We start from the raw sequence: 12,002 nt of genomic DNA, 5'->3' as shown, positions 1-12,002 counted from the left end.
CTCTCTCTCTCTCATCAGTCCCTTTCTCTGTCTGTCTCCCTCTCTGTCTCTCTCTCTCCCATCAGTCCCTCTCTCTCTCTGTCTCTCTCTGTCTCTCTCTCTCTCACATCAGTTCCTCTCTCTGTCTCTCTCATTAGTCCCTCTCTCTGTCTCTGTCTCTCTGTCTCTCTCTCATCAGTCCCTCTCTCTGTCTCTCTCTCTCTCTCTCTCTGTCTCTCTCTCATCAGTTCCTCTCTCTGTCTCTCTCTCTCGCGCTCTCTCATTAGTCCCTCTCTCTATCTCTCTCTCTCACATCAGTTTTCCTCTCTATCTCTCTCTCTTTCTCTCACAGCAGTCGCTTTCTCTCTCTCTCACATACACATATCAATCCCCCCCTCATCAGTTCCTCTCTCTCTCACACATCAGTCCCTCTCTCTCACACATACATTCACATCAGTCTTCCTCTCTCTCTCATCCGGTTTTCTCTCTCTCTGTCTCTCCCCCTCTCTCACACACACACAGATAAATCCCCCCATCATCAGTCCCTCTCTCTCTCTCTCTCTTTCTCTCTCTGTCTCATCAGTCCCTCTGTCTGTCTGTCTGTCTGTCTGTCTCTCTCACATCAGTCCCTCTCTTTGTCTCTCTCTGTCTCTCTCTCTCATCACTCCCTTTCTCTGTCTCTCTCTCTCTTATCAGTCCCTCTCTCTCTCTTTCTCTCTCTCTCTCTCTCTCTCTCTCATTAGTCCCTCTCTCTATCTCTCTCTCTCTCACATCAGTTTTCCTCTCTTTCTCTCACATCAGTCCCTTTCTCTCTCTCTCACATACACATATCAATCCCCCCCTCATCAGTTCATCTCTCTCACACATCAGTCCCTCTTTCTCACACATACATTCACATCAGTCTTCCTCTCTCTCTCTCATCAGGTTTTCTCTCTCTCTGTCTCTCCCCCTCTCTCTCACACACACAGATAAATCCCCCCATCATCAGTTCCTCTCTCTCTCTCTCTCTCTCTCATCAGTCCCTCTCTCTGTCTCTGTCTCTCTCTCTCTCATCAGTCCCTCTCTCTCTCTCTCTCTCTTATCAGTCCCTCTCTCTGTCTGTCTGTCTCTCACTCTCTCATCAGTCCCTCTCTATGTCTCTCTCTCTCTCTCTCTCTCTCATCAGTCCCTCTCTCTGTCTCTCTCTCTCTCTCATCAGTCCCTTTCTCTGTCTGTCTCTCTCTCTGTCTGTCTCTCTCTCTGTCTCTCTCACATCAGTCCCTCTCTCTATATCTCTCTCTCTCACATCAGTCCCTCTCTCTATATCTCTCTCTCTCACATCAGTCCCTCTCTCTGTCTCTCTCATTAGTCCCTCTCTCTGTCTCTCTGTCTCTCTCTCATCAGTCCCTCTCTCTGTCTCTCTCTCTCTCTCTCTGTCTCTCTCTCATCAGTTCCTCTCTCTGTCTCTCTCTCTCGCGCTCTCTCATTAGTCCCTCTCTCTATCTCTCTCTCTCACATCAGTTTTCCTCTCTATCTCTCTCTCTTTCTCTCACAGCAGACGCTTTCTCTCTCTCTCACATACACATATCAATGCCCCCCTCATCAGTTCCTCTCTCTCTCACACATCAGTCCCTCTCTCACACACATACATTCACATCAGTCTTCCTCTCTCTCTCATCCGTTTTTTTCTCTCTCTGTCTCTCCCCCTCTCTCACACACACACAGATAAATCCCCCCATCATCAGTCCCTCTCTCTCTCTCTCTCTCATCAGTCCCTCTGTCTGTCTGTCTCTCTCTCTCTCTCTCTCTCTCACTCACATCAGTCCCTCTCTTTGTCTCTCTCTGTCTCTCTCTCTCATCACTCCCTTTCTCTGTCTCTCTCTCTCTCTGTCTCTGTCTCTCTCTCTCTCTCTCTCTCTCTCACACACATATCAGTCCCTCTCTCTGTCTCACTCTCTCTCTCACATCAGTCCCTCTCTCTGTCTCTCTCTCTCTGTCTCTCTCTCTCTGTCTCTCATTAGTCCCTCTCTCTGTCTCTCTCTCTCTCTCTCATCAGTCCCTCTCGCTGTCTCTCTCTCTCATCAGTCCCTCTCTCTGTCTGTCTGTCTGTCTGTCTGTCTCTCTCTCTCGCTCTCTCTCTCATCAGTCCCTCTCTCTGTCTCTCTCTCTCTCTCTCATCAGTCCCTCTCTCTGTCTCTCGCTCTCTCTCTCATCAGTCCCTCTCTCTGTCTCTCTCTCTCTCTCTCTCTCTCTGTCTCATCAGTCCCTCTGTCTGTCTGTCTCTCTCTCTCTCTCTCTCTCACTCACATCAGTCCCTCTCTTTGTCTCTCTCTGTCTCTCTCTCTCATCACTCCCTTTCTCTGTCTCTCTCTCTTTCTGTCTCTCTCACATCAATCCCTCTCTATGTCTGTCTGTCTGTCTGTCTCTCTCTCTCACACACACATATCAGTCCCTCTCTCTGTCTCTGTCTCTCTCACACATCAGTCCCTCTCTCTGTCTCTCTCTCTCTCTGTCTCTCTCTCTCATCAGTCCCTCTCGCTGTCTCTCTCTCTCATCAGTCCCTCTCTCTGTCTGTCTGTCTGTCTGTCTGTCTGTCTCTCTCTCTCTCATCAGTCCCTCTCTCTGTCTCTCTCTCTCTCTCTCACATCAGTCCCTCTCTCTCTCACACACACACATCAGCCTTTCTCTCTCTCTCTCGTCAGTCTCTGTCTCTCACACACACATATACATCAGTCCCTTTCTCTCTAACACACACACACACATGAGCTTGCCTAACCTCAGTGTGTGAGTTGGTTAAATAAGAACCCACAGATTTTCCTTCCCCTCTCTGTAGTGTGTGTGTGTGTGTGTGTCGTGTGTGTGTGGCCGTCAGCAGTCATTGTCGAACTTATCATTTTGACTTATTAATCCACAGGATGTGGTTCCTTCCCTGTTCTTGTTTGAAATGATGTGTGGCTTGTTGCTGAGTGTGAATAATACCACACAGGTAAAAGTCCTTCAACCCTTCGTGTCCTTGCCATCTCTTTACAAGAATGATTCGCCAAGCCCTGGTGCCCTACCTCTGTCCCAGAACCCTGCAATCTCTTCTCTCTCTTTCAATAATTGTCCATTCTCCTTTGAAAACCACAAATGAGTCTGCCTCCAGTGCAGAACCTTCCGAAACCTAACCACTCAAGGTTTTCCCTCACATCGCCTCACATGGGCGATCTGTAAAAGCTAGGCCAGGTGACGATTACAGATTGCTTTCTCAAAGTTGGCCAGTTGTGTTTTTACATTTGGCTTCACCCTCAAGATCACTACTGAAGGTGCAAGCTTTATTTTAAAGTACAGATTCCTTCTTAACCTAAATTGCATTCATCAACTGCCTTGAACTCATGTGTTTCAAGTTAATCTAGGCTAAATCTCTGGATTCCTCATCCATGACATAGCTCCGACATTACTACAATTGGGAGACTCTGTCGCTTTATTCTGTTCCTGTTGCTTTACAGGAGGGGGATCTAGTTCCTAAAGACTGTTCTTTTGGAGGTTACAACTTGGGGCTACTCAGTTGGAATGATGTGGGTGGCTGTGTCTGATTGATCCCTGTCTAAGGGCCACTGAGAGCTCATTTCACCCTCCATTCACTCCACCTTTGCTGAGCAAGTGCCACAGCAGCGTTGGCCCATGGTCATCCAAAGTGTGTCTGTGCCATTGGCGCGGTGAGGGTGAGGAGTGGAGGAACCTCCGTGGTAAGAACCCAGATTCTCTCTGCTGTACCACAGGACAGAACAGCGAGACTGACGCCCAATCCAGTGACTCGACATTAAGACAGAAACAGCCAGAAAGGCTCAGTGGGACAGGCAGTAGCTGGAAGAGAGAGAACATGTCAAGCTGATTCTGAGGAAGGATTGTTAGACAATAGACAATAGGTGCAGGAGTAGGCCATTCAGCCCTTCGAGCCTGCACCGCCATTCAATATGATCATGGTTGATCATTCCTAATCAGTATCCCCTCCCTGCCTTATCTTCATAACCCTTGATTCCACTATCCTTGAGAGCTCTATCCAACTCTTTCTTAAATAACTTTGTCTCTCTCCGTGCAGCCACTACTGGACTGACTCAGCCTTTTCCAACAGTTTGTCGTTTTACTTCAGATTTCCCCAGTATTTGGCTGCATCTGTTGCTGCCTCCTATCTCGGGTAGATCATAAAATCATGGACTCCCTACAGTATGGAAACAGGCCATTTGGCCCAACAAGTCCACACTGACCCTCTGAAGAGTATTCCACCCAGACCCATTTCCCTATCCCATTACATTACATTTCCGCTGATTAATGCACCTAACCTAAACATCCCAGAACACTACGGGCAAGTTAGCATGGCCAATTCACCCTGACCTGCACATCTTTGGACTGTGGGAGGAAACCGGAGCACCCGGAGGAAACCCACGCAGACACAGGGAGAATGTGCAAACTCCGCACAGAGAGTCAGCCAAAGCTGGAATCAAACCCGGGTCCTTCGCATTGTGTGCCATCATTAGATAGAGAGAGAGAGATAGTGATAGAGAGAGAGATAGTGATAGAGAGAGATAGTGATAGAGGGATAGTGATAGAGAGAGAGATAGTGATAGAGGAATAATGATAGACAGAGAGAGATAGTGATAGAGGGATAGTGATAGAGAGAGAGATAGTGATAGAGGAATAATGATAGAGAGAGAGAGATAGTGATAGAGGGATAGTGATAGAGGAATAATGATAGAGAGAGAGAGAGATAGTGATAGAGGGATAGTGATAGAGAGAGAGAGATAGTGATAGAGGAATAATGATAGAGAGAGAGAGATAGTGATAGAGGGATAGTGATAGAGAGAGAGATAGTGATAGAGGAATAATGATAGAGAGAGAGAGAGAGAGAGATAGTGATAGAGAGAGTGATAGAGGCTTAGTGATGGAGATAGAGAGAGATAGTGATAGAGGGATAGTGATAGAGAGAGAGATAGTGATAGAGAGTGATAGAGGCTTAGTGATGGAGAGAGAGATAGTGATAGAGAGAGACAGATAGTGATAGAGAGAGAGATAGTGATAGAGAGAGAGAGAGTGATAGAGGGATAGTGATAGAGGGATAGTGATAGAGAGAGAGAGTGATAGAGGGATAGTGATAGAGAGAGGAATAGAGGAGTAGTGAGGGATCATAGAATCCCTCTGTAGGAATTCTATCCATCAGTTACATGGGGCACTCAATTCATGCTGAAGGTCATTTGGCACAATTCAGGACAAACAGTCCCCACATCCCGCCACCTTCGATATTCCCTCCCTCCCTCCAGCACCAGAGCAGTCTGTACCGGCTACAAGACGTACTGCAGCAATTCACTCAGGCTCCAATCTGCCCCCTCCCCCACCCCACAAGGACACGGTGACCTCCTCTCTTCCCTCGGAGCCAGAAGCAGGGGCCACTGTCTAAAGATACAGGGTCATGAGACTGAGGGGAGGAGAAAGGTCTTTACCCAGAGAGTGTGCAGCCTGTGGGAATCTCTGCCCAAGAAAGTGGCTGAGGCAGAAACATTCAACATTTTCTAGAAGGCGTTAGATATAGACCTTAAGGCTAAAGGGATCAAAGGGTATGGGGAGAAAACGGGAAAAGGGGACTGAGTTGGATGACCAGCCATGAGCGTACTGAATGGGCAAGCAGGTTCGAAGGGCTGAATGGCCTACTCCAGCTCCAGTTTTCTTTGGTTCTAGACACCATCCTGACTTGGAACAATATCACTGCTCCTTCAGTGTCACTGGGTCAAAATCCTGGGAGCTCCTTCCCTAACTGCACTGTGGGTATGTGCCAACACCACATGGACTCCCACGGTTTCAGAAGGAAACTCACCACCTTCTCAGAGCGCAATTAGCGCTGGGTAAGGAATGCTGACCCAGCCAGTGATTCCCACATCCCGTGAATTCATGAATGAAAAGGGAACGAGGGAATGTTTATGACAAGGGGGCTAGTGTATAAAAGTAAGGAAGCCTTGCTACAGCTGGACTGGCCATCGGTGAGACCCCACCTCATAACCGCAATGTGAAGGCATTCCAGCAGGGGCCAGTAGTTGCCAATCTAGAACAGAAAGCCTGCCTTACTCAGTTCAAATCAGTTTTTCAGCTGAGGACACCTAACTCAGCACAGATCCAGAGCTTTCTAGAAGAATTCTAGGCCCATCTATTTGTAGGAACAAAGTATCATAAGCAGGATTAGACCTCTCGGCCCCTTGAGCCTGTTCCAGTGTTCAATAAGCTCACTTCTGACCTGGTTGTGGTCTCACCCCACTTCCTTGTTTCCCCCTCCCCATCCTATATTATTCCTTCCTACCCTTTTCCATCAAAATCAAATCTAACTCAGCCTTGAAAAGCATTCATCCCAGAGAAGGGAATTCTACTGGTTCACAACCCCCCCGAAATATAAAACTCACCTCATCCCTATCTTCAGAGGGAGACTTCTTGTTCTTAAACTGTTCCTCCCCCATTTCTAGTCTCCCCCACAGGAGGATGCGTCTTAGTCCATCCATTGCCCACGGGATCTTATCGGTTTCAGTAAAGCCATCTCTTGGACAGCAGCATGGCTCAGCAGTTAGCACTGCTGCCTCCCGGCACCAGGGTCCCAGGTTCGATTCCAGCCTCAGGCAGCTGTCTGTGTGGGGTTTGCACATTCTCCCTGTGTCTGTGTGGGTTTCCTCCCACAGTCCAAAAATGTGCAGGTGAATTGGCCATGCTAAATTGTCCATAGTGTTAGGTGAAGGGGTAAATGTAGGGGAATGGGTCTGGGTGGGTTGCGCTTCGGTGGGTTGGTGTGGACTTGTTGGGCCAAAGGGCCTGTTTCCACACTGTAAGTAATCTAAAAATCATTGTTCCAAAACTCCAAGGACCAACATTCCAGCATGTGGGGACCCCAACATTCCCAGGAATAGCCCAAGTGCATCTTCTCTGAACTCCATCTGATGCATCTTCAAACAAAGAGACCAAACTATACACCGGACATCCAGAGATGGTCTCGCCAGTACCCTGCACAACTGCAGTAAAACCTCCCTACTTTTAGATTTGATTCTGCTCACAATAAGAAATGAGTTTATATTAGCCTTCCTAATCGCTGTGCTTTACCAACCAACTAATGGGTTTGTGTTTCATCTGTCAGTACACGCAGATACCTCGGCACCATCGAGTTGCTGAGTCCTTCATCAGTCAGTATACTGTTTCTCCAGTCTTCCTGCCAGCTCTGTGGGATAGACAAGAGGCACAAGAATAACTATTGACAATCTTCATCGATGATATGAACACAGGGAAGCAGTGTATAAGACGATGAGACCAGGAGAGCAAACTGTTGACAGGAGGTGTGAAGTGAGTGGGCAAAGAATTAGCAGATGGAGTGCACTGTGGGAAAATGTGAATTAGTTTAGGATTTGAATGAGTTCTGTGGAAGAACTTAAAAATCACCCAACACCAGGTTATGTTCAATGGGTTTATTTGGAAGCACTACCTTTCGGAGTGCTGTTCCTTCATCAGACAACCACCTGATGAAGGAGCAGCGCTTTGAAAGCTAGTGCTTCCATATAAACCTGTTGGATTATAACCTGGTGTTGTGTGATTTTTAAGTACTTATCTTAAGTTCAAATCTTAAACTAATTCATATTTTCCCACAGTGCGCTCCATCTGTTCATATCATTGATGAAGATTGTTAATAGTTGTGAACCCTGTCATACTTCACTAAGTACAGTTTGCCAACCCCAAAAAGACACACCCTCTGCTAGCAGTTTGCAGAGCAAACATTTATTCATGTAACCCCCCTACACTGTGTCCTGGTTCAGCATCATTCACATCCACCTCCCCAAGAATGTGACATTTACTTCAGTGCCTCTTGTCTATCACACGGGTCACTTTGTCTCGGTGTCAGCAGTCATGATCTAGCTTCACCAGATATCCGGGCCTCTCTCTGATTCGTTGCCTCCTTTAGGAAATTGCAATCATTTGGTCAGATCTCCTTATATTTCCACCTTGGACTCAGTGCCATTGGCCTATCTATGAATATGCTCCTGTGAGGTATTTTATGTCATTGAAATGTGTTGCTGTTGGGGAGAGTTTATCAGGTAAGGGAGGTCTCTTGTCTTGCTGCAAAGAATTGAATTCACATTTCCTCTCTTACTTCCCATTGTCTTGTAGTTGGACGCAGACCGTGAAGAGGATGAAATATTCAGTGACATTGACGCTGTGGTCTCGAAGAGACTGTTCCCAGCAGGAAGAGACGGTGAGGTTTACTTCTGTGGATTTCCCCGACCTTTCTGTAACCCGGAGCACAGGAAAAACCAAGTGTGTTGCAGCACCAAACAGGAAGGGATTCTTGGAAACAATTCCTTAGTCAACAAGTTAGCTTTTTTGCAAAGATAAGCCTGTTTTCTTTCTTCCTCCGTCATACAGCGTTGTTTTGATTGCTCTGCCTCATGTCTATTCCCTTTCACATCCGGGAATGTTTGGCAGATGGAATGGGAGGAGATCCCAGTGGAGTACAAACACCAGCATGGACTAGATAGGCCAAGTGGCCTGCTACTGTCCTGTATATTCTTTATAATTTAACTGACAGTGACCTGCTTAGTGTAGAGAGCTGGAGGGACTGTTTTGACTAAGAGGCGTGGTTTGTAGTGCTGGAGTCCACCTGAAGAACTGAGCTGATTAGGACCTTTTTTTGGACACTTTGAGAGCTCCTAGAATTCCAAGATGGCACCCAGGGCATTCTTGGGGGGGTGCCTGACGCCATATTGGTGCAGGCGTTAGCATGCATGCAGTGAATAGTCACAGGAGCTCAGAACAAACACGGTGGCTCAGTGATTAGCACTGCTGTCTCACAGCGCCTCGGGCGACTCTCTGTGTGGAGTTTGCACGTTCTCCTCGTGTCTGCATGAGTTTCCTCCCACAATCCAAAGGTCAGGTGGATTAGCCGTAGGAAGTGAAGGATGGCATCTGGGTGGAATGCTCTTACGGAGGGTTGGTGTGGGCTGAATGGCCTGCTTCCTTGCTGTGGGGATTCTATGATGCCACAGACAGGATGGTTCAATGCTAGCAGCATAGTTTCTCCTGTGCTCAGTGGATAGCACCAGTCCCTGAATGGGTTCAGATCCCAATCCAGCACTTCACTATGAAGACCAAGTCTGGCAATCCCATGGGGGTGATGTACTCTCAGGGGTGATATTAAGCTAAGGCCCTATTTGTCCATGATGCTTTGGTCTTCTGTCATAACTGAAGATCCTTATCCCTGGAACCCTTTCTGTGAATGCTTTCTGCATCCCATCTCATGCCTTCAAAACTGTGGCTGTCAGAGATAGAGGCGTGTGAAATCTGTGTTCGGTAAGCATTCAAATTGATGGTTAAACAACGTTTTGTATAAATTCTCTTTACTTGTCCATTCCTGTTTAATTACCTTGGTATATAAAGCTTCCAGATCCTATTGGCCATCTAATGTTTATTTGTGCTCAATCTTTAAGAAAACTATATATTTGAACCCTTGAAATCTCTCTATTCAAAGAGAAGGTGTGAGGAATGAAACTTGTCTGTACATGCACTGCCCAGTAACTGCTGGGCAATTTCATGACAAATATTTAATTGCATAATCTGTGTATGTACTTTATCAACAAAGTGTAGAATGATGCCCCACACCTCCGCGTAGTTATTGGAATGGAGACAAAAGTATTTTCTTTCCCATCAGGTGTTGTGCAAGCTGTAGACCATCATTACAAGTTGTAACAGAGCCAGACAGACTGGGTAAATTGTTGAGTCAGCATTTAGGGTTCCCAGGGTTCCTTGGTTAATTGTTATATTAGAGCATGAGACTCTTAATATCAGGGCCCAGGGTATGTGCCCCACACTGGGCATCCTTTTTGGGTGGGGCATTGTGGATCAGTGGTTTAGCACTGCTGTTTCACAGCGCCAGGAACCCGGGTTCGATTCCAGCCTCTGTGTGGAGTGGAATAGGGAGGGACAGCATGAGAAGGGGCATGACTGTCTGTGTGGAGTTTGCATGTTTGCACGTTCCCCCCGTGTCTGTGTGGGTTTCCTCTGGGTGCTCCAATTTCCTCCCACAATCCAAAGAGGTGCGGGTCAGGTAATTTGGCCATGCTAAATTGCCCATAGTGTTCAGGGAAATGTAGGTTAGGTGCATTAGTCTGGGATAAAATGTGGAGTAATAGGGTAGGAGATTGGTCTTCGGAGGGTCAGTATGGACTTGTTGAGCTGAAGGGCCTGTTTCCACACTGCAGGGATTCAATGGTGTGCTTAAGATCATGGTTGCAAGCCCATTAGTGTGGGACATGAAAATGAGAGAACACAAAGTCAGCTCTGTCTCCACTGGCAATGGATAAATATTGACCAAAACAACAGGAGAATAGGCAGTAGGTTGAAACCTGTTTCTTGCCTTGAGTTCTATCATCCCCAACTGGGAATTATTCATAAAAACACTTTCATAGCATGTTAGCATCTTTGACAAAGACCACCCTTAATTGTCATTAAGTGGCTTGCAAGAAAATTTCAGAGAGCAGTTAAGAGTCATCCAGAATCTGGAGTCATGTGTAGGCCGGATTGGCTAAATAAAGCAGATCTCCCTTCCGAAAATAGCTAAAAATCACACAACAACAGGGTATAGTCCAACAGGTTTATTTGGAAGCACTAGCTTTCAGAGCGCTGCTCCTTCATCAGATAGCTAGTGGGGCAGGATCCTAAGACACAGACTTTATAGTAAAAGATCATAGATTAGATTCCTTACAGTATGGGAACAGGCCCTTCGGCCCAACAAGTCCACACCGACCCTCTGAAGAGTAACCCACCCAGACCCATTCCCCTACCTTATATTTACCCCAATTAACGCATCTAACACTATGGGCAATTTAGCATGGCCAATTCACCTGACCAGCACATCTTTGGATTGTGGGAGGAAACCGGAGCACCCGGAGGAAACCCACGCAGACACGGGAGAACGTGCAAACTCCACACAGACAGTCACCCAATGCGGGAATCTTTTGGAATGGTTGCAGGTATCGATTCATTAATATGTAAATCCCAGAACCTTAAACTATCTCGGGAATGTGACTTGAAAGAAATTCTGAGCCACTATTTCTCAGATCATTTGCTGCCTCAAACAGTGGCCCCTGGACACCATTGACACATCAGCGTTGGGAGTGAGGTGCCTGAGTACCCTTACAGCACTGGTCAGAGTTTGAGTGTGGTAACCTAATGAGCTCCATGTTAGGATCTGTGACTGCTTCAGCCCCACCTGCCGTTGTGCTTAAGGCAGAGTCTGCCTGATCAACCATGTCGTCTGTCACAAAATCCTCAACAAAGACAAACCCCTCTCAGACGTTCTGACACTTTTTTGGGAAAGTGTGAGATTTTTGTCATTCTCTGTTTCAGATGCTTGGCCTTCATCATAGAGATCACTGACTTTGCCCATCTGTAACATCGGCTTGTTCTGGCATAGCCTGAACCCACACCCCCTCAACCACTGAAACCCTCAACTGTGCCTTTGCGATCTGTATGTACACAGGGCTATCTAATGCTATCTCCATTCATTCCCTTTAGATGATTCAAACTCACAATCCACACCAAATAATATGAACCTAATCACCGCCTCCTTGTTGAAGTACATGGGCTCTCAGGCCCTTAAAAACTCCAACATAAAACTCTCCTTCTTGTGTTTAAATCCATTCGTGGCCTCCTCCCTTCTTGCCCTCATCCAGCTATCCAGCCTCAGACTTGCCCCTCGCAGCCTGGGGTTTTATCTATCCCCAGCTCGTTGGGCCACACTTCCTGAGCTCATTCCTTCACCCCCTGAGAGTCTTGGTATTTGCCTGAGCATCTTCCTCTGCACCTTACAATGCAAGTCGAGAGTGTGGTGCTGGAAAAGCACAGCAGGTCAGGCAGCGTCTGGGGAGCAGGAGAATTGACGTTTCAGGCTTAAGCCCACCTTATAATCCGATCCAACCCAGTTTCTGGCCATTTCAGACATCATCTTCCTCTTACCATGACGAAGCTTCAGAATTGCTACATTGGCTGTG

The 12,002-nt window shown here is 47.0% G+C and overlaps 1 protein-coding gene across 3 annotated transcripts in view; it reads left to right on the top strand.

Moving 5' to 3' along the window:
• LOC132825896 (adenylate kinase isoenzyme 1-like) overlaps nucleotides 1–12,002 on the top strand; it is a 165,317-nt gene that overhangs the window by 66,523 nt on the left and 86,792 nt on the right. For all 3 annotated transcript variants that reach the window (XM_060841510.1, XM_060841512.1, XM_060841511.1), the window contains one exon: nucleotides 8,125–8,209. In XM_060841510.1, the coding sequence (XP_060697493.1) occupies nucleotides 8,125–8,209 (85 nt within the window). The remainder of the gene's footprint in view (nucleotides 1–8,124; nucleotides 8,210–12,002) is intronic.

This window comes from Hemiscyllium ocellatum, chromosome 21 (assembly GCF_020745735.1).
Source record: "Hemiscyllium ocellatum isolate sHemOce1 chromosome 21, sHemOce1.pat.X.cur, whole genome shotgun sequence".
NCBI lineage: Eukaryota > Metazoa > Chordata > Chondrichthyes > Orectolobiformes > Hemiscylliidae > Hemiscyllium > Hemiscyllium ocellatum.
The sequence above is the reverse complement of the archived record's forward strand: the minus strand, read 5'-3'. Positions and strand labels throughout refer to the sequence as shown.